We start from the raw sequence: 19777 nt of genomic DNA, 5'->3' as shown, positions 1-19777 counted from the left end.
AGTGGCTGCCTGGTGTGCATGTGTATGTATTCACGCACAGCCCTACTCACATGAGTGTCACAGGCACTCACAGCCCCACTTCGTGAGCGTCTCACACATACTCATGGCCCCACTTTGTGCGAGCATTGCAGGCACTCGAGGCCTCACTGACATGACGGTCACGGGCTCTCAGACCTCACTCACACAAGCTTTGCTGGCACTTGAGGCCCCACTTGTGCAAGTGTCACAGGTGCTCTTGGTCTACTCACCCCTCCCACAAAACCATCCCCTTTTCCCCTCCCCCCCCTCTGGGCTGTCAACCTGGAAAAATTAGAGAACTCTGTTCTGGCCTATAACACAATATTATTATGGTTGGTTGCACAATCAGCTAGATGTTCAGATTGGATTTCATATTTTTATCCACCTACTGAGTCCTTCTCAGGAACCTGGGTTAAGTGGAAGTTGTTGTTTGATAGTGTTAAAAGTATTGTCACAGGATGTAAGCTGTTCCAAATAAAACTGCCTTTTTCTGTTGATGATGGTGATTTTATCAATGTCAGTGGTGTTCAAGTGGTGCTCCAGATATTTTGGGAATGCACCCAAAGTACCTATCACTATTGGTACTATTTTTGCTTTATTTGCTATAGTCAATCTATTTCTATTTGCAGGTTTTTGTATTTTGTGATTTTCTCCAGTTCTTTCTCTTCTCTTCTGTTATCTCCTTAATGCAATGTCCACTATCTAGAATTTTTTATCTTATCAATTGTTAAATCTGGGTTGTTATGTGGCAAGTACTAGTCTAATTGAATTCTAAAGTCCAGAGCAGTTTAGCTTCTTCATTTTCTATTACTTTGTCTATTTTATGGTTCCCATCAGTTCCTCCTTGCAGGCAGATGTATTATTATTATTATTGTTGTTGTTGTTGTTATCCTACCTTTTTAATATATATAACCTAAGAAGGCAAACACACCTAATACTCCTGCCACCTTGCAAAGTGGTTGGGCTGAGAAAGGGACTGGCCCAAAGTCATCCAGCCAGCTTTCATGCCTAAGGGGAGGCCTAGAATTCACAGTTGTACCTAATACTAGTCAATTATTACTTGTTGGGTGATCCTTTGAGAGATATGTAGTACAATATGATGTAAGAACAAATACAATAAACAAACTTCAATAATAAGTCAAAATTTATCTACCAAAAGAGATAAACAGAATGACCACAAGAAGCCAAACAACAGTGGCAGCGGGAGCAATTTCCAACTTCCTGCCAGCTTCCCTATTGGGAAACTGGAAGGACCATTGGAAATCACAAACATGTGACCATGGCTGTCTGTTTAGCAACTAGAACTTTGCCAATACAACTATTCTTAAGACCTTGAAATTTCAGTTTCATGGAAGTATTGGGTCCCAGATTTTATATGCATTCTGTAAGTTGGTGGATTTTCAGTACCTTGGTTCAAAAATTGTTGTGCCATGATGTACTGTTTTGCTAACTAAAGATTACAAACAGAGAAAAACTGAGAGTATTATCTGTAAATAATATATAGATATTATACATTACTGATTTATTATATGTTACTGGTAGGACAATTATGTTCATAAATGATGTTTAATGTTTTGGTCAATTGTTTCATCTTTTTCTTTTAGCCAACTCGAAACATTGAGGTGACGGTTAAACAACAGACAGGAATACCTGTAGTTATATCATGCAACCCTCTTCTACCTATCATGTACATCAAGAAGAAGATTGGGAATGAAGGACATACCTGTAAGCTATATTTGGAGGAACTTGGGCAAGAAAATGTAGCCTTGCAGAATGATAAAAGATTGGCAGATTATGGTATATTCTATGATACTACCATCCGGCTACATCTCAAGAGTATGAAAAAGAATATGATCATTTTTGTGCTCCTTTTTTCTTTCGTTCTTTTTATTTTTTACATCTATTTTGTTAGGTTTAAGTAGCTTAGATAATATATTTAATTGTGATATAAATTTACTATTGTGAAATGTTTATTTTAATTGCACAATTAACAATTATAACTTCCTGTTTCTATTGTATAAACAAGCTACTTTTTGTGTTTTATGTAGTATTATTTGTATTCTATAATAAAATAATTAATTTGGATAAAAAATGGCTGTGATTTCAAACAATCATTTCCTGAGCTACACTGATATATCCCTAACCAGATTTCAGATTTACTTTTTACAAATGAGAAGCTAATCTCAGTTTCTTCTTATGAAACATCATTATACTTACCCAGCTTTAAGAGTTACTGAAGTCTATCATAAATGTTTACTGTAATTATCTTTTTTAAAAAAAATGCTTAGGAAAATACTAATATTCATGATTTGAGCAGAATGTAAAATAAAGAACATTTGGTCTTGTCCATCTCCATTCCTCTGTGAATCTGGAAGAGAATTTTATGCGGATATTGGCAATTTGACCTACTGTGAAATATAGAGGAATTTGTTAAGTTTTTGAGTTACCTAACATAATGATAGCTATGGTATGCCACAATTCTCTCATGAAAATACAGACTATTCCATTTTATATAAGTATATTGAAATGACTGCAAATAGCCATAAGGTGGTGTAAGTATATCACTAAAATATTTTAAATGACTGAGGAGTGTAATGGCCATATTTAAATTTTGCATGTCTGAGAAAACAATTTTAGTTTCATAATAAATAACTGATACACAATAAATCACTTGAAGACTGAAAAAAAAATGAAACTACATTTTGAAATATAATTAGTAGCAGTGCTTTTTTTCTAAAAAAAAAAAAAAAAAGGTGCTGGAACTCACACACGTCAAAGAACCCGCCTTGCCTACCCTACAAGGTTCCATCCAAAAAAGGTGCCGGAACTCCATTCCAGGTGTTCTATGAGGAAAAAAAGCCCTGATTAGTAGTATATTTGGGGTTTTTAAATTCAATTTACATGGTCAGTCATAACATTGTTTAGACAAAGTAAAACTACCATTTATTTCCCCCATATAAAACTACATCCACTTTTTAAAAGAAAAGACAAGTGGCAGGTGTTTTTTTTTAAATCTTCAGATAGTTTTTTTCCCCCCTCAGGAAACTAAATCATTATAAAGCTTAAGTTAGGGATGCTGGGTCTACGAATGAAAAAAATTAAGCTGTTTTTCATATCAAATAAGGAAGACTTATTACTCTGTACAGGGCTGCAACCTGGATAGTGGCCTCTTCAGAATTCAAACCATTTGAGAAATTCATACCCCTGCAGGCAAACACACCCTGTCGTGATGCATTAGCCACTTAGCATGCCCTGTCCTCATTTTTTTTCTGGGGAGCTTCTAACTACCAGCTACATTTGATCCTTCTGCAACTCTTGGGATCCTTCAACCTGCTGATACCTACCTTTGAATGAATATATACTGCTCAAAAAAATAAAGGGAACACAAACGTATAGGATCCTATACGTTTGTGTTCCCTTTATTTTTTTGAGCAGTATGTTTTGATGGGGGCCATATAAGAGCTGTGGAATTGTGATCAGTTTGGTGTCTATAATGATGCAGGGTTATATAATCTGTTGGTAGTCTGGCATGCCTTGTTGCCTTATTCCCAAGTCAGATGCAGCCCATGTATTGCAGTCCCATGTTGAAAAGTTCTCTTCACATCAGACAACAATTGGAGATTAACTTGAATGCATTATAAGTAGTCCTCAGTGACTGATTGGAGTTACAACAGCACTGAATGAGTGATAGTTATGTCCAGTCCTTGAAATTGTAAGGATCCAGCTCAGCTAAGCCTCCCAAGAAAACAGAACTCTTGAGACAGGCATTATCTCAAAAGGAATTTTTATTAGAGACTAGTGACAGCCAAACAAAGCCAAAGAGGGAAACTGGCACCAAGTCGTAAATCATAGTCCCATGAGGTCCTTGCTTAGCAACCCACAATCTCCTCAATTTATGACAACTTGGAACTTCTTGAATTGCCATCGCTAAACAAGGGAAATTCCAGTCCCAATTACCAACATTACTCACTTACTGACCACTAATTCAGCAACTGAAGAGACAACGGTGCTGAAAAAATAAGTCTACAACCAATTTACAACCATTTATGACCCTTTCAACCTTCTCCAGTCACATGAGTGCCATTACAGTTGTTCTCTGTCCTGTTTTTCTTTCTTTCCCCCTTTGCAGAGCAGAAGAGAAAAAGAGAGGGCAAGAGAGCAAACAGGCACAGTTGCCATCACTTGAGTTCCCACTTAGCCACTGCTTTGCTTAGTGACAGAGTTGCCAATCTCAGTGGTGGTTGCTAAAGGAGGATGACCTGTAGTCGCTCAGCAAAGCATTCAGTGCTATAATACCAATGAGTGTTCTGAATAACTAGGACAGCATAAGGGTGTGATCTACTCCCCTTCCCCACATTGTGACTTTCTGAACTGGTCATGATGAAATCTGCCCTAACAACGGCCCATCCTAGATTTCTTGTCCATGCTGAAGTTGCCCAGTGAGAAGTGATTTGGGATGTCATTCCTCACATGACAACAGTGGACCTTTCCAGTTGATAATCTGATTCCATGCATGCGGTGGGGCATAGTCTGGATTTGATATTCCAGTTGGCTAGAGCTGGTGGTCAGAAATTTGAGAAGCTTTCCGTAATTCCAGGGTCACAGATCACTCCGTTGAGATTAGTAGCTGCCATAACTCTTGAAGGGGTAAGTTCTGTTACAAAAAGTCCATCCCTGTGCCTGTTAGATCCAGGTGGTTTCTGAATGTGATGGGGAATGCTCTGCCTCAGTACTTAGCAATATTATTGGAACCTTAGACACGAATGTGGTCTGGGCCCTCTTAAGAATCCTCTACCTTCTCTAAGAAAAATCTGTCACCTTGATTTACCAGAAAAAATGAGAGGAACAAAGTAGATTGATGGGTAGAGGGCTGGAGTGGGTTAAGAACTCTTTCTGGAAATCTGGCACTCTGGCAAATTAGTCATCAAAAGACACATAAACAATATATACTATTCAAAAGAGACAATCAACAAGCCCAAAAGGGAACAAAAAGACCAAAACACCTCCCCACCAGCAGTAAATATCCAAATGAGCATAGATTAACTCCAAGATTAATTTCAGACAAACAATCAAGAGACAATACCCCAACCAAAGAACTGCCAAACAAGCTAACAGGAAACATCCTGACCAAAGCACAAGCAAGACCACTCAAACCAACAATGAAAGGGCAAGCCACTAGAATATAAATTGAGAGCAAACCCCACTTCTTACTAGCACTGATAATGTTACCAAGTTTGGGTAATGAAATGTCTGGAAGAAAACAATTAAGCTCAGAGAGTACTGTGGGAAGAATCCAGAGAAAGAAATTTTTGGGGGAATATTAAATAGGCAGAATATATTTCTCCAAAGGAATAATGGAGAAGATCTTTAAAAAGGCAGAAACATCTCCCTCCCTCCAGCCACAAAACTCAGCAGAAACCAGCTTGATTAGGACCCCTAAAATCTACATACTCCACCCAAACTCTAAAAGACATGACCTTTGGGACATAATAGGATTAACCCACCACCATCAGAATACCAGAAAGGCACACCCAGACTCAGGTCAAAGTTCATGCCACAGGAACAACTCCAAACAAAAGCTCAAGAAGGTATTAAAAATCCACCACTCCCTAGTACATGTGGTCAGTTTTCCCAGAGCCATCTTTCTGTCTGGCTCTGCTTTTCAATAAACTACAACCTTCTTTCTAAAGCAGTCTCCATTTTGTTTATTCCCCACTTGGACTGGACCTCTTTTTCCCTTACAGAGTTTCTAATTTTTAAAGTTGTTGTTTTACAATGAAATAATGCTTTAAATGATGAGCACAAACTGCAAATATGACTTTATTTATTTATTTATTTATTTACAAATATTTATATGCCGCCCAATCCCAAGGACTCAGGACTTAAATGTATTTTGAAAATAGAAATGATTCCAAGAATTTTTAGTTGTATTAAATGATAATATTATGTAACTGCAATTCTTTGCTGCTCATGTCAAACACAACTCAGAAATACCAATTTCTAAGTGATTTGGGAAAATATCTCCTTTAGTCCTCATGGCTCCTGGATCATCTTTAAAAAAATGCTAGTCTCAGATTCTGAAGAACTTTAACCCTAGAAGAGTTACATTAGTGACTAAGGTGGTTGTGAAGATGAATGAAGAGACAGAAGGAAAGAAAAATAAACCTGTTTCAACACTATTGCAGTCCTTGTGGCCTTAGCAAGAAAAAACTGAGTTTCCGGAATAGTGCTCCAGAAAAAAGATTAACCACTGTCCATTTCAAAATGCCTTGTGAGTGCTGACTTTTTTCTACCAGTTCTCATTCAACTTTATAAAATTAATTGTTATTTCATCTAAAGGGAAAAAGTATTTTGAAAAAATTCTCCTGGGTAGATTTGTTTTTTAAATGTCCAAAACTGGTTCTTGAATGTCCTGTTATTGTGTTTTTATACAACCATGATCTCTTCAAGGTTCTGCAATCTTGGTGGCTTTTTATACTTCAACTAAATTGTAAGAAAAGATGTCCCAGGAGGCTTGCAATGCCCTTGCTCCTGTTGCCCTTATGATATTATTGGGGAAAAAATTCTCCTTCCCCAGGACCGTAATTTGGGAGGAATTTTGAAAAGTCTTTGGACCCAACTCTAAATACTGAGATCAGATCCTGGCACCAGGACGAATGTGGTGACCTCACCCGGCAATGGAAACTGGACTAGGGAGCAAAAAGGAAGTGTCAACCAAGATGAAGGGCTGTGTGATAAGTATTCACATAGTCTGTCATGGGTAGAGAATTTCAGTGACCCATCTGGTCAACTTTTACAAATGAAATGGAAGGAAGGAGAGTGACATCGGTTTTGCCTGGGAAACTATGTTAGGGGGAAGAGTTGTCTGACCTACATGTTGTTTTGGAATGTTAAGCTCTTTTGTGTAGTCACATTGCAACCTCACCCACAGGGTTCAGCCTCACATTTATTGCAGGGTACGTTTTGTCCAAGAGACAACTCAAAAATAGGCGAAGGCACTGCTGGAGCCAGATATAAGGAATTTCCACCATTTAGTTTTATGAGAATTATTTCATACATATTTCATTCTTTTTCCTACTACTAGGATTTGAAATAGAGAGTCTGAAGAGATAAATTATGTCTAATATCTCAGGGTATCATATCTGAGGCAGGCCTCTTGTGTTTTGTACATAGTCTACACACACCAGGACAATTAGGGCCTTACATGGGGGCTACTAGAGACCTCAGGGCTTATTCTCATGCGTGTATTTACAGAACATTGGCTGGATATAGTGCAACCTCCAGAAGATCCCAAGAATTGTATGAGGGTTTATTATATAATATCTTTAAAGTTAAGTTGATTTTGTTTATTTTGCTATTAATAACCCTGTATTCTGCTCTGGGAAGTGAGGGGGGGTGGGGGGGTAAGTAGGTTAGATAACAGGATTATTTAAGTATGATATAGATAGGGTAATTTATGAGAGAGGTGTTGCTTGGGCACTTCCCTGGTACTGTATCCGAAGAGGGATGAGAGGGGAGGAGGAAGAATAGGGAGGAAATAGGTTGGTAAGAGGAGAGGGGAAGGGGAGAGAGAGGTGAGGTGAGGAGAGAAAGAGGAGGGAAGTAAGGGAGAGTGTTAGAGAGGGTGGATGCAGTTTGGAGGGGGAGTGGACAAGCAACACCTATGGTTATGAATTTATTTTATTTTGTTAAATGTGAATTTTTATATTTATGTATTGATTGATAAATGGAAAATAAAACTTTTACTGATAAAAAAAAAAAGAATTGTATGAGGCAAGGAGCCTCCTCCGCCCCACCTGCCCGTCCAGTTCTGTTAGGTGTCCCAAAGGTGCTTTTTCAAGAGGCAACTGGACTTTCTGGGTTTTTTTCTTTGAAGACGTTTCGTTTCTCATGCAGGAAGCTTCTCCCGCTCTGTTCTGTTAGGTCTTGCTGAGGAGCGTTTCCAGCGCACTTTGGCTTCGAGGGTTTCCTCATTCCAGCCCGGGGTGAGAATCGAAGCCTTTCTTCTCCATGCCTTTGCTGTGGAACGGATCTCAGGCTTTGATTCAATCCAAGAGACAGCCGTGGGCATCTAATTTCTAAAATGAAAACTACATCCATGGGAAGGGAAGGGAAGGGAAGGGCGCACGGCTGCCGCTCTTGTTACCGCACATCATGCCGCAAATGGGAACCGGCGGATCCAGCAGATTCTCAGCTGCTAAAAGTTCCCCTGGCGACGATCCGAGTGCAGAGGCGAGGCTGAGCAAGTGCTTTTCCTTGAATCGGGCGGGGCGCTGCAATCTGTTCGGAGTTGTCCCGCTTTTTCTGCGGAACCTGACTTGGTTTCAGGCACAGGAAGCGCCCCTAATCGCGGCCCCGAGAATGCTGGCACTCCCTCATCAAGATATTTTTCTTTTGAGATCCCTGGTCCTTCAGCATTTCCCTCTCTGACTGTTTTGGGGGGGGCGAGGATGGGGGCGGTAGTCCTAGCACCTGAATGCGGGGTACATGTGGGAAATCTGACAGCCGCTCTTTGAACTGGATATCCTGGGATCTAAAGCGAGAGGTTGCGTCTCCAAAGATGTTATGCCTAAGTTATTTTGAGTGTTACGCCAACCCTCGTTTGGAGTATTCCCCACCATTCGCCCCTTCGCTCTTTACTTTCGTTTCCTACATTTAAGTTTCGTTCTCGAAAAAAAGAAACATCTACGCCCCGAAATTGTCTCCACCTTCTAACTTTTAAGGTAGTCTATGAAAATACTTTTAGGAACCCCCCCCCCCAAAGTATATATTTAGAGTTAGAGAACTTCGATTAGTAAGAATAGTAAGTAAAATATTATTCTGCACAGTACTTTTACAATAGTTTCCATGAAAGGTGGGAGTTTTTACAACATAAACATCTATTTTGTTTTATTCAGATACAAAATACTCAGTTACTGTTTTCCATACAATAATTTCACAATATTGAATATGATTTCATTTCAATTGTTTTATTTCAATTCAGCTTTTATATACATTATTTGAAAGTACATGTCTGAGAAATCTGACTATACACTGTTTAGTCCACCTTAAAAGCTTGTGTGGTGACATCAGAGAGTGAGTGAGAGAGAGAGAGAGAGAAAGAGAGGCAGTAAGATAAATAGAGCTGGGTGGCTCGTCCCAGTGTAGCGCAAGTGGACTGCCTGAAGGAGAAAATGGAGCTGTATTCCATCCCCTCTAAAAAACTTGATGGATATATTGGTACAAACCTCCACCCCAGCGAGGAGTTTCAAGAGAATGTCCGTGATGCTGTGGACAGAATTTGTTCTTTCCTGAAAGAAGACTGTGATCTGGATCAGGATGCCAACGTGATCAAGACAATAAAGGTGAGCCTTGCTTGGTCTAACTAACCCAACTCTAGTAAAATGACTTCTCAGATTGAATGGCACTGGTTCTTTGTGCCAGCTTAGTTACAGGGTATCTAGCTCCCAGCCCTTTGTCCAGACTGTGAGTTCAAATATATATTGCCTGCCTTAATAAATGTGGGTGCTGAAGTTAGGGAATAAATGCCAGACTTCATGGCAGTGAGGCCATGTCCATGATAGACTCTCAGGAATTGACATGAATGCTGGTTCACAGAGGAGATCTTTGGGATGGGAGCAAGAACACTACTTGCTGTAAAGCAGTGGCCCCCGATCTTTTGGGCACCAGGGACTGGTTCCATGGTGAGAGGTTTTTCCGTGGACTGGAATGACTGTGGTTTTGTGTGCTGCCTGCATTCCGCAGTTGGGCTTCACTTGTTTGTGTGGCCTGGTTTCTGGCATGCCATGGCCCAGTGCTGGCCCATGGACCGAGGGTTGGGCATCCTTACTGTAAAGAATATGAAAGAGGCCTCGTGGTGTTACATTATATGCAGTGACCCTGAAACTGGACATTAACCATATTCCAATAAAAGGTGTTGGCCAAACTATGGATTGACCAGTCAAATGCTAAGTCATTTTTTTATCTGGCGTGAAGGATCCAATTATCACATAAGGAAGAGAAACTGCACAACTTGTTTATTTTATATAATAAACAAAGATGCACTCTCGGATTAAAACACAAAGCCAGTTTTTTTCAATTGTTTATGTTCCTCTTGATCTTTTTTTACCTTCTCACAGAATTGATAAGTATTTTGCTATTGCTTTTATAGCAACAGCAATAGCTCTTAGACTTATATATCAGCCCACAGTGCTTTACAGCACTTTCTGGGCAATTTACAACGTCAGCATATTGCCCCCCTACAATCTGGGTCCTCATTTTACCAACCTCAGAAGGATGGAAGGCTGAGTCAACTTGAGCTCCCTCAGGATCAAACACCAGACTGTGGACAGAGTTAGCCTGCAGTACTGCATTCTAATCACTGCACCACCAGCTCCTTTTTAATCTTTATAGATTAAAGATATGTACAAAGATACAGAATTGGTTCAATGTCTTTTATTGGCTTTAGCCATCATGTGAAGTAATGCTTTTGCCTACTGTAGTGGAATTGCAGAAAAAGTTCTAGGAACTAGTGAAGGGTACTCCACTCCTACAGCCATTTTTTCAGGTGATAAATCCATATAGGTTGTAAAGCACTCTTAAAAGTATTCTTCTTATTTGTTATACTTCTGGTTGTAGCATAGCATGAAGTAAGGTTTATCAAGACATTTAATCAGTAATATCATAGCTTGAGCTAAGACCCTTCATCATAAGGGTAGTCACCTGGTATAAGAAGTTAGACTACCATAGTGGTGCAGGGATTAGAATGAAATAATAAAGGCAAACTCTACCCACAGCACTAAGTTTGATCCTGAGGAGCTCAAGGTTGACTCAGCCTTCCATCTTCGGAGGTCGGTAAAATGAGGACCCAAATTGTTGGGGGTAATATGCTGACATTGTAAACCACTTAGAGAGGGCTGTAAAGCACTATGAAATGGTATATAAGTCTAAATGCTATTGCTGTGGTTATGCATCTACAATGGAAGCTCCCAGACATGTATAATAGAATCTGAGAAGACATTTCTTCAAAAAAGCAAAACTGACCTGTTAAGGGGGAAAGAGATGTATTTTTAATCACTCCATAAACTAGCCAGAAGAATCAGGGGAACATCTGTGGCTGCCTTTGATGAGGACAAGGGGCTTCCAGCTACCAAAGGAATATGAGTTTTTTTTTTTCTATACTTATCCTCTACGTAATTTTGCCACATTTTGTTTTGTTGCCTTGCTATGGATATTTCTTGTCTATGTGTCTTCATGTTTTGGGGTTAAAATTATTCTTTTGCTGTGCTTTCCTTAATAAACTCTTTCAATGTTTTCCTTCTGTGTGTATTTATTCCTTTCAAATACATCGGTCCAAGTTATAGTATGGCAAAACGCCTATTGAAGAGCAGGGGATTAGATTTGAGGTTGTTTTTTTTCACATGGGGCAAAAATGAACCAAATACACTTGCTTTTCTGCCTACAAGTGAGAAACCCAGGTCTACCAATGAGACATATGGCATAATTCAACATTTAGGGTACAAGTGTTTCTCCTTTGTCTTAGAGTTGGTAAGATATTGGCTGTTTTAAATGAATAAATGGTGAGAGAGAAGATGAGTGAACGTTTGCTTATATATATATATATATATATAGGCTGGCTCTGCAGGAAAAGGAACACTCTGGATATGAGTTCAGATGTTGATCTGGTTATCTTCCTCAGCTGCTTTTCCAGCTTCAAGGATCAAGCAAAGCGGCGTGAACGTGTGATCAAGGACATTGAAAAGAATTTGAAGAGGTGTATCCAGACGATTGCTTTCAGAGTTGAAATCTTCCCACCAAGGCGGAAGGGAACTCCCCCACGTGCACTTTCACTCCTCATCCAGGCAAAAAAGAAGACTGAGTCGGTAGAGGTGGACATCCTCCCAGCATATGATGCTTTAGGTGAGGAATCTAGTCACAAGCTTTCTTATTAATTCCACTATTAGATGAACATAGGAACCATCATCATGACTACAGAAAACCATCATGGGTTCTCATATTTCACATGCATCAGGAGACCCTTGAAATGGAAATTTGTGCTTATCGCCTCACAGTCAAACAACAACAATAAGGTTTACATGGGACTTTCCTAGGAAACTCAAAATTTCAACTGGTCCAAAATGTAGTGAATTGACTACCAATAGTGGGAAGTAGGGTTTGTAGTGTCTGAGATATTCTGAGTTAACTCCCTTGGTTACCAATACGCTTCCAAGCCTAATCCAAGATCCTGTGTTCAAAGCTGTACATGATTTTGCCCTTATGTTCCTGCTGGAGGATCTGTCCCAGGTAGAATCAACCTGCCCTAATTATGTGAAGTATAAAGTGTACTTCTTGGATGCTTCTTGGTGCCTTCATGCCTTCTTGGTAGCAGTTCACACATTATGAAATACCTTGCCCCCCTCCCAAAGAAAGAGGAGTCGCCACTTTGCTGGCATTTCACAGAACAGTTCTAATAGAACATCTTATTCTAATAGTGTGGAAAGCAGGGAGACAAGGTTGAATATTCAGAAAATATTATGTAAACAAAGATGACAGAAGGATTCCTTAAGTTCCGAAAAGAGAGACAATATTAGGAAGAGGCTTTGGATAGTTTCTCCTGAATCTCTAGGGCAGTGGTTCTCAACCTTTTTATACGGCGACCCCGGACATAAGCAGGCGGCGCGCATGCGTGGCACTGCCCCCTGTGTGGCACGCATGCGCGGTGGCGCCCCCTGCACGGCACGCATGCACGGCACTGCCCCCTGCACGGCATGCATGCGCGGCGGCGTCCCCATGCACTGCCCCCTGCGTGGTGCGCATGCGCGGCGGCACCCCATGCGCGGCACACATGCGCGGTGCCGCCCCCATGCGCGGTGCGCATGTGTGGTGCCGTCCCCATGTGCCGCCCCTGCGTGGCACACATGCGCGGCAGCACCCCCTGCGCCGGCTGACAAAAAAATGGCGGATCGCATTGTTTCGCGACCCCCGTGAAATGGTCATTCGACCCCAAATGGGGTCGCGACCCACAAGTTGAGAACCGCTGCTCTAGGGTATGACAGAGAGGGATAAGAAGCTTCAGGCTTGCAAGATTCTGTTATGATAGCTTATCTCAATTAAGTGTAATGTTGGTTTCCAGGTGGAATCTGTTCTGTGAACTTGTCTTTTTTGAAGGGTTGACATCAGCCTTGCAAATCTCATTGTGCTTCAGGGAGGAATCATCAGAGTGAAGAGATGGGAATGGACATGTCAGTTGTTGGTGACCTTAAAATGCACAATAGGATAACAAAATATGATATCACACAAAAATCTTGTGATGGTTTCCTTTGGTTCCTCTCCCATCCTAGGTCCAATATCTTTTACGTATGTGCCATCTAAGGAGGTCTATATCGAACTGATTGAAGCCAATGGAGACCCAGGAGAGTTCAATACTTCCTTCACAGAGCTGCATAGGAATTTTGTGAAACGTTGTCCATCAAAGCTCAAGGATCTGCTACGGCTGGTCAAGCACTGGTACAAAGAAATCAAGAAGGTGAGCTGTTATGAGAGAGAGGGGGAGGCTGGAATAGTAACAGGAGGAAACAACCAACCAATGTTCTTTTGCATGTTAAATTACTTAATAGTTTTAAGTGATTTTTATAATATGCTTTGATTGTAGGTTTTATTTTTTTATCCCCCAGAGTCACTTTGCATGAAGTGGGTGGCCATATAAATTTGATAGATAAATTCAATGTATTTGTTACATATTTCATAAAAACAGCTCAGTCTAAGCTGCAAAAAGTCTGGGAAGAAGAGACTAAAACATTCAAAGAGTTTTTACCTTAATAAACTCACCAACAAATGAGGGTTGGGGGTTCCTATGGTAGTTTCCAAGATTCTGTACTTTAGTGTTTCCAAGATTCTATACTGAAGTCCCCGTGACCTTTGCTTCCTAGGTCATGTCCCACTAAACTGGCCTTGACATTGTCCAACCTCTGTACAAACAGGAGTGTGATGTGATTGTCCAGTCATTTCCTTTGCCCACTTTTCTGGTTTGCCACTTTAATCCCAGCTTTAATCCCACAATAATGGTAAGGATCAGGTCTTATTGTGGCCCTCAGTTTTTCTTCCTCAAAAGGGAAGTCAAGAATCAATACTAGTTTTTTTTCTGCCCCACCTCAATTGTGGCCCTCAGTTTTTCTTCCTCAAAAGGGAAGTCAAGAATCAATACTAGTTTTTTTTCTGCCCCACCTCACCCTGGGCCTGGATATCCTGGGAAAATATCTATAAAGATTGATGTAAAGCCAACATTACATCTGACCTTTTAGATTATTTCCTAGAGCCAGTATGGGGCAGCTTGCTATAGTATTCAAAATATCGGGATAGGACCAGATAGTTCCAGATACTCTTTTTAGGAAGAGACCTTGAAAAGCACGCAGGGGGAGAAAGCTGGTGCAGAAAGAAATTATCTACTAAAATTGGCTGATGGAAAAGCAGCAGCTACAACAAGAATGGGCAATTTGTGGAGTGTGTTATGTCCTAAACCTTTGTGCAGGGAACAGAGTTCTCCAAGTTTATTGAAATTTAGTGTCAAACAACCAGCAGCAATGCTGTTATACGCCAAAGCTCAGGACAAGATAACTGAATGTATTAAGTCTCCAATGGGCTTAATGAAATGATATATTTTGTATAAAACCCTGCCCATTCAGAAACAAAACAGTCTCATGATAGTATTTTTTTTTTCAGCAATCCAGCAGCATGTTCCCCAAATTGCCTGCCAAATTGCCCCCCAAATTTGCCCTGGAATTGCTTACTATTTATGCTTGGGAAGAAGAAAAAAAAGGAGCAGAGCAATTCAACACGGCAGAAGGATTTTGCACAGTAATGAAACTGATCACTCAGTACCAAGACCTCTGCTTCTATTGGACTAAATACTACACCCTAGAGGATTCCAAAATAGGGGTACATATGAAAGGAAAATTGAAGGAGTCACGGTAAGGATGCTTTTCTCTTGTTATACATATGCTTTCATTCAGTTGAGTAAAATGACAATCAGGCTGTATGCCATTATTATTATTATTACTTACTTACCTATTAAATCGTAAATGCTCACATTTACCTTAGCTGTTTTGGCATTCTTCCATTGCACTTGAATATTTACACTTATTACTCTTTGCCACTAGCTGGAAGTAGGAGTGAATGAAAGAAACCAAAGAGTGAAATCTCCCTTCTTCCTACTGCTAAAGACGATAGAGTTTTTGACTTAGGACTCTATAGCTGATATCCAGTAAACAAAAGGCAAATATAAAAATCACTCATATTCTCAATGCTACATTTAGGTTGCCCTGTAGTTATTATGTACAGTACAGGTATTTGAGTGGTATAAGTTAGGGAAGGAAAACACATTCAAACAATATATTGAAAAGTGAAATCTACCTGGCACACACTGCACTGGAGTAACATATTTTTTAAGTTCTTGTCATAATTGTGCATTTCTCCTGGGAGTATATAATTTGTTTTTAAATATATATGTTTGTGTGCGTGTTGCAGTCCTGTGATTATCGATCCAGTAGATCCAACAGCAAATGTTGCCAAAGCCAATGTGGAAGCTTGGGATCTATTGGCCCAGAAAGCTTCTGATTGCCTGACCCAGTCTTGCTGCATGAAGAATGAGGAGCCTATCAAACCCTGGAATGTGCAGGTAGTGTGCATAGGCCATTTTCTTCCTAACAGGAGATTCAGAAAAATAATAACTTCTAAGTCTTGAGATATTTCAGGTCTGTATAATGTTTACAGGTGGATTATGCAAAGATTCTGAAATTTTACAGGATTCAATATCTTAAAAGGAAATGGGTTTCTTCTTGGCTTTCCCCAGTTTAACCACTGAACATAGTTTTAAATTGGATAACTACATCATATTAGAGTTCTCTGTTTAACTGTGGTTTATTGAATTCCGGGAGTTGAAGTCCACAAGTCTTAAAGTTGCCAGGTTTGGAGACCCTATGCTAAGCCATAATGGCTGAGAGCCTTGGACGAATCCAGCCTCAACAGCAATTTCCTTAAGCAGCGTTCTATCAGTCAGGTCCAAGAGAAGCTCTTCAGGGTTATTCTTGGTTGCTTCCAGGTGGGGAATGAGGTGTGAAGCAAAGCTATGGATTTGAGAAGCATCTGCAACTTCTCAACCAAAGTTTAACTAGTGTTCTGTTCAGTCTTTGAGGGTGAAGGGGCAAATGATCATAGAAAAATCAGGAAAATAATCCATTCTGGAGTTACTTTTCCTTGTGTAAGAAAAGAAACAAAATGCAGAATGTATCAGAACAGACTATCAGACTTCACTGACAGCAGCACAGATAACTACTTATTTATCACATTAAGTTTTGCTTGTACCTTGGCAAGATGGGCCCTGCTTTTAGATAAAGTCACTAACTTAACGTATATGTATACACCAGTGTTTCTCAACCTTAGCACCTTTAAGGTGTCTGGACTTCAACTCCCTGGGGATTCTGGGAATTGAAGTCCAGACTTCTTAAAGTTGCCAAGGTTGAGAAACACTGGTGTATACATATACATTAAACATGCATTACATATGGCAATTTAAAGAAGTTAAAAGAATTAGAGGGAGGAAAGGAAGGGGAGAGCAGAAGAAAGAAGGTTTTAAAGGTATCTAAGCAGTGCAGTTTTATTGGACAATATTTGTTGCCTCACTCTTGAAGCAGTGAGGCAGAATTTGGCTAGTAGTGGTCTTATGAGCTCTTAAAAGATATGAAATGTCATGTTGGTTGTCTCTTCCTGGGAATTCCTTTATGAGGGGCCAAATTAAAACATCAGGTGGCGCAGCAGTTAGAGTGCAGTACTGCAGGCCACTTTAGCTGACTGTGTTCAGCAGGTCAGCGGTTCAAATCTCACCGGCTCAAGGTTGACTCAGCCTTCCATCCTTCCAGGGTAGATAAAATGAGGACCTAGATTGTTGGGGGCAATGTAAATATATATATATACATTGCTTACTGGTGTACACCGCTTAGAGAGTGCTTGCACTTAAAGCGGTATATAAGTCTCATAAATAAATAAATAAATAAATCATACAGGTTTAAATAGAAATTGCAATACAACAGGACATACTGAACATCCTCCATGGTGTGGGAGTCACAGGGGCAAAGTCATTCGCGGAATCTTCCCATGGGAGATTCGCTGCCATTTCCATTTCATGTTCAGATCAGGATTTGTTTATTTTATGAAGTCATCCAACTTGCAGCATGTCATTGTAAAAAAGTAAATCCCCACCCCATTTCAGTCAATTCGGTTAAAAGGACTTGGACCACTGATATGAATATCTCATTAAATAGAGCCAGCCCTGCGCTACATAAAAATGCATCACAGTGAAGTTGTTGCTACCTAGCATGAAACTGAATATATATATATTTCAGGCAGCAAAATATTAGGACAATCTTGTGGTTTGCATATCATTAGTCTAGGATAAACTTGTAGAATATTTCTTTACTATATATCCATAATACACATTATGATTATGGTTGGTTGCACAACAATCAGCCAGAGATGTAGACTGGATATGGTACTTTAATCCACCTGTTGAGTCTTTCGCAGGGACCTGGGATCAGCAGATGTTGTTGTTTGATAGTGTTAAAGTTATCATCGCAGGATGTAAGCTGTACCAAATCAAACCGCATTTTGCAATTGACTGATGGTGATTTTGTCAATGACAATCGTGTTTAAGTGATGCTACATATGTTTTGGGATTGCACCCACTATTAGTATTATTTTTGCTTTCTTTCGCCACAATTGTTTTACTTCTATCTACAGGTCATTTTTGTGATTTTCTCCAGTTCTTTCTCTTCTCTTCTGCTGCTCTTCTTACAGCAATGCACACTATCCAGACTTTTTTTGTCTTATCAACAATTGTTAAGTCTGGGTTGTTATGTGGCAGGTGCCTATCTGTTTGAAATCTAAAGTCCCAGAGCACTTTAGCTTCTTTATTTTCTACTACTTTGTCTATTTTATGACCCTATCAGTTCCTGCTTGCATGCAGGAATTATTATTATTTTATATAATAATATATGATTATTATTTTATTCCACCTTTTCAATAATATATCACTCAAGGAGGGAGGCGAACATACCTAATACTCCTGCCACCCTGCAAATTGGGTTGTGCTGAGAAAGGGACTGGCCCAAAGTCATCCAGCCAGCTTTCATGCCTAAGGGAGGCTCAGAATTCACAGATGTACCTAGTACTAGACAACCTACGGCCTGTTAGGTCATCCTTTGAGAGAAAGGTAGTGCAGTATTATGTAAGAATAATAATAAGTCAAAATTTACTTACCAAGAGAGAGAAACAGAATGACCACAAAGCCAAAGCAGAAGTGGCAGCGGGAGAAATTTCCACTCTCCTGCCGGATTCCCCATTGGGAAACTGGAAGGAGTGTTGGAAATCATGAATGTGTGACCATGGCTGATTGTGGCAGAGCTGCAACAGCCAGAGCTTTGCCAGTACAACTGCTCTGAAGACTGAAACACTTTCAATTCCATGGGAGTGATGGGTCCTAGATTTCATACTCATTCTGTGGATTTTAGGTACCTTGATTCAAAAATCATTGTGCTGTGATGAACTGTTTTTGCTAATTGAAGGTTACAAACAGAAAAACACTGATACTATACATTACTGATTTATTATATGTTACTGGTGGAACAGTTATGTTCATAAATAATGTTTAAGGTTTTGGTCAATTGTTTCACCTTTTTCTTTTAGCCGGCCCGAGATATTGAGGTGACAGTGAAACAACAGACAGGAGCACCTAAAGTTATATCATGCAACCCTTTTGTACCTATCAAGTGGATCAAGAAGCAGATTGGGAAAGAAGGGCGTATCTGTGAGCTATATTTGGAGGAAACAGCCTTGCAAAATGATAAAAGATTGGCAGATTACGGCATATTCTACAATACTACCTTCCGACTACTTCGTATTACATCTCAGAAGATGAACATTTTTGTGAAAGACCTCAATAACAGAACCACAAACTACACAGTGAATTCCAGTGAAACTGTGCTGGGCCTGAAAAAGATGATTGAAGCCAGCAAACATATAGCAGTAAATCAGCAACACCTGACCTACCATGATAAAGAGTTGGAAGATGGAAAGACACTTGCCTATTACAATATTAGAAGCAATGAGACTGTTTACCTGCTTTTGAGGCTTAGAGGTGGGCATTGGAATGGAATGGGATGGGATGGAATAGAAAATAATAATTAGGATAGGATAGGATAGGACAGGACAGGACAGGACAGGACAGAATAAAATCTTCATTGATTAATCATTTGACCATATTAAATATATAAAACCAATACAAATATAGAAGTACATACAAAGAAAACAATAGGACATGTTCATAGTAAATTGTCATCCCTACAGTTAACCCCAATCTGAATATTCCGTCCTCTTCAAAATGGACTTTGCATTTTAAGAACAGGAAGAAGGCCTAATGATCCAGGCACACATTTATGAGCTATTCCTATATACTGAGTGTTGGTGTTTCTCCTCCTTCTTAAACTGCAATGGATGTCAAGCTTCCAGAAATCTCATGGTGCTTCGGCCATTTCTGTTTCTTGGCTTGCCAACAAATCCAGGGGGGAGGGGGGATGAATGGAACGTGCATTTGCAGGTATGAGCTATAAAGGTAAACGTACAGATTAGGCGAGACCTGGCTCAGAAACAGTAACTGTGAGAGGGATCTTGGAGTCCTTGTGGATGATCACTTGACTATGAGCCAGCAGAGTGCAGCAGCAGTCAAAAAAGC

General features: G+C 40.0%; 1 protein-coding gene across 1 annotated transcript in view; it reads left to right on the top strand.

Moving 5' to 3' along the window:
• Nucleotides 1–19777, top strand: part of LOC120303407 — a 47589-nt gene extending 27812 nt beyond the window's left edge. The window contains 9 exon segments of the mRNA XM_039332914.1: nucleotides 1623–1939; nucleotides 4548–4665; nucleotides 9141–9362; nucleotides 11629–11650; nucleotides 11653–11916; nucleotides 13338–13522; nucleotides 14716–14963; nucleotides 15520–15670; nucleotides 18733–19777. Of these exon segments, the coding sequence (XP_039188848.1) occupies nucleotides 1623–1939; nucleotides 4548–4665; nucleotides 9141–9362; nucleotides 11629–11650; nucleotides 11653–11916; nucleotides 13338–13522; nucleotides 14716–14963; nucleotides 15520–15670; nucleotides 18733–19233 (2028 nt within the window). The 3' untranslated portion in view covers nucleotides 19234–19777.

Source organism: Crotalus tigris, unplaced genomic scaffold, assembly GCF_016545835.1.
Source record: "Crotalus tigris isolate CLP2741 ecotype Arizona unplaced genomic scaffold, ASM1654583v1 scf7180000017625.6296891, whole genome shotgun sequence".
NCBI lineage: Eukaryota > Metazoa > Chordata > Lepidosauria > Squamata > Viperidae > Crotalus > Crotalus tigris.
This window is presented reverse-complemented; position numbering and strand designations above follow the sequence as displayed.